The sequence below is a fragment of the Trypanosoma rangeli genome (assembly GCF_003719475.1).
Source record: "Trypanosoma rangeli strain AM80 chromosome Unknown Tra_15.4_contig_00026, whole genome shotgun sequence".
In the NCBI taxonomy this organism is placed as follows: domain Eukaryota; phylum Euglenozoa; class Kinetoplastea; order Trypanosomatida; family Trypanosomatidae; genus Trypanosoma; species Trypanosoma rangeli.
The window spans coordinates 48,310-51,211 of NW_021705771.1; the positions used below are offsets into that span (position 1 = coordinate 48,310).

The window sequence follows — 2,902 nt, forward strand, 5'->3', positions numbered from 1 at the left end:
TCCGCGTTACGGCCCGCCCACCTCCCCCTCGCTGTCCTCCCCCGCCTCGTTGCCGTCATCCGCGTTGAGGCCCGCCACCTCCCCCTCCATCGCCCGCAACTCCATTAACCCCTTCTCGAGGCGTCGCTGTTGCCCAATAAAGCGGGGGGTGACGCCGATAAAGTGGCGGATGCCGTCATGCTCCACGCGACGAATGACGTAGCGGTCCACGCGCACCGGCTCCCCGCTGACGGGATCCCGCACCCAATGCTCTTCGGTCTCAAGGGCATCGCGAGTCTGAATGGATATCCCCTTGATCCACGACAGGAGCACCTCCTCCACATTCGTCTGCCTGTATGCAATGGAGTCGTACTGCTGCACATCCGACGCGTTGCTGCGCCGCCCCTTTTCGTTGTGTGATGACCCCACGGGCTCACGCTCGAACGCGACGTGGACCCAAAAGGCTCCCGCCGGTGCCTCCCCATAGTCCTGCAGGAGAACGTTGCTGGCGTGGTTGCTGCTGTAGTTCAGCACCGGGTTTGACTGCTCGGGCGTGGTGGGTGACCCAACGGCGGACGGAGCGCCCGGGGCGTTAAACACAGGTGGCGGCTGGGCCTTCTCAAACTGTGGTGTGGTGGCCGTGACGGGGCTCACGACGGCGGAGAGTCTCCGCTGCTGTCGGTAGTCGGCAATCTCGCGCAGGGTGCTGCAGCGCACCACGTCACCCTGGTAAAGCCCCACAGCGGGCATGTCCTGACCCACAATAAATACGTCATTTTGTTGCATGGGCACTGGCACGGGGATGCCGCTTCGCAGAAGACCGCGGTAGTTCCACGAGCGTGGCAAGGGCAAGACGTTGCTGGCCACCGTCAGGGTGAGCTGCTGCGCCAGGATGAGGCACCCACGACGCGCGTACGCCGCACTCGCCCAAACACACAACCGGCCATCCTCGACCCAAATGCGAAAGCGATTTCGGCGACAGGCAAGAAGCAGTGCCGACCTAGCCGCCTGCTGCTGTTGCTGCTGCAACGGGTTCGTCTGGGGAAGGGGCGGATTGGCGGCGGCGGCGGCGGCGGTCGCGGTCGCCCACGCCGGGGGGTGCACATGTGACATGCTTGTCATGGAGGGATGCTTCAAGGGGGTCGTCTGCACGCTCACACCAGACACCATAAGGATTGGCGGCTTGCCCCCCACGTTTGTGCTTTGGTTTGGGTGGCTCCGCAGCCACTTTGTCTCCGACGCATCTGTGAAGAGTTGTCTTGGCGACGTCCCACTCGGTATATCCTCCTCAAAGAGAAACGCGTCCGAGTCGTGCTTCCCTATGGCCGCGTCACCCATCTCTCCGCCGTCGGCGCTAGAAAGGGAGTTGCTACTACCACCGTTGCCGACGCCTCCGTGCAAGCCACTGACGTCCGGGCGCACACCGTTCCGCGGGGTGCCGGCGTCAAGCAGCGCGTGAAGTCGCACCCGCATCTCTCGCACAAATTGGAGCATGGGAATGTTAGAGATGGGCGTGCGGAGGATAAAGGGCACCATGGGGATAAACGGTGCCCGAATGTGCGCCTCCATGCACTGTCGAACGTACATGTGAACCGCCAGCATCACAACGTTGCCGAGGATTTGATCGCCCACGTCTTTATCCACAAACATGGTGGCTTTCAGCATGTGCTGCTCGATGGTCTCCCCATTGACAGTTGCGGGTATTGTTGTGGGGAAGAGGCCAAACATTCCAAGCACCTTCACCGTGGACCCGAGAAACTCCACCCCCTCCTCGGCGTGTGGCCGCTGGGCATCGTAGCGTGATACAATGGCGCATGGCACCGGACGGAGGTAAAAGGCGGCCGGCGACGTCACATGGGTGCCGTAACGGTTTCGGTGCGTGTGTTGCTCTTTACCTTGCATGTAGTTCAAGGCATCCCTATAGCCGGCCACATAGGCGCCTGACCCCGTTCCAAAGTATTCATCTTGCATGGTGCCAGGGGCTTGTCGTGTTGTTGCCTGCCGTCGTTGTTGCGGTTTTCGCTGCCGTTGTTGTTGTCGTAGCTGCTCCATGTATCGCTGCCGCAGCTCATCGTCCGACTCACACATGCAGTATTCTGTCTCCCGCACGAGTCTGTGGTAGAGACCCTCGATGCTGTCACTGAAGGAGGTCTCAAAGACGCCGTCCTTGTTTAACCCTTCCGGGTCGCTCAGGTCCAGACCGTAGGCGTGAGCGATTGTCTGGCAGTAGTAGTCTGACTCCCAGTCCGTGCTCGCAGGACGAACGGCACGGTAGTAGTACTTCGCTGTGCGGTGGTGCCGCGCCTGGTAGAGTCGCTCAAAGAGAGGACAGTGGTCGTCCGGGAAGAACTCGGCGGTGAGGGGAATAAGCATCACCTCATTCCGCCGGTTACGTCCATGGCGGTGGCTGTACAAACCCCGCCGCTGTGTCTCCCTACTCGGTAATGCACCCATTGACCTCCCCACGTGTCTGGCTTCGATGCAGGTTCGTTGCCTGCGTTATTTTGATTCCTTATATCTCTCCTACGCCGCGTGTCTCGTTACCTGTTTTTTTTTGCCTTCTGTTTCTGCTGTGAAGCACGTTTGTATATTGTGTGTTGTGTCTGCCTGGACGAGTGCCGACTCCCACAGCCGCTGCTTCTGCCAAGTGCCTGGCGTCCGTGTCACTTCTCTGCTTCGCGTGACGGATACCGCTCTGCAGGGCGCGGGACGCAGGCGCTGGCACCTCCCTCGCTGTGTGTCCCTCGCGCACGCAAGCCGCTGATGTGGCGGCCAAAACACACACACACGCACACACACAAAAAAAAAAAAACGGAGACTGGGGCCGTCAAAAACGAAAATACAAACAACGACAATGCAGGCCCCTCGCACTCCCTCCGTTGCCACGCGCCGTTACTCGTGTGGTTGTGTGTGTATGTATTTC

At 60.4% G+C, this 2,902-nt stretch overlaps 1 protein-coding gene across 1 annotated transcript, besides 1 other annotated feature; it reads right to left on the bottom strand.

The window, feature by feature from the left end:
* Positions 1 to 6: 6 nt before the first annotated feature.
* TraAM80_01315 (uncharacterized protein) lies at positions 7 to 2,433 on the bottom strand (the record flags this gene model as incomplete). Its single annotated transcript, XM_029378367.1, has 1 exon — positions 7 to 2,433. One exon carries the CDS (start codon positions 2,431 to 2,433, stop codon positions 7 to 9), a length of 2,427 nt encoding a protein of 808 aa, XP_029241751.1.
* Positions 2,434 to 2,756: 323 nt separating this feature from the next.
* Positions 2,757 to 2,779: a microsatellite.
* Positions 2,780 to 2,902: the final 123 nt, after the last annotated feature.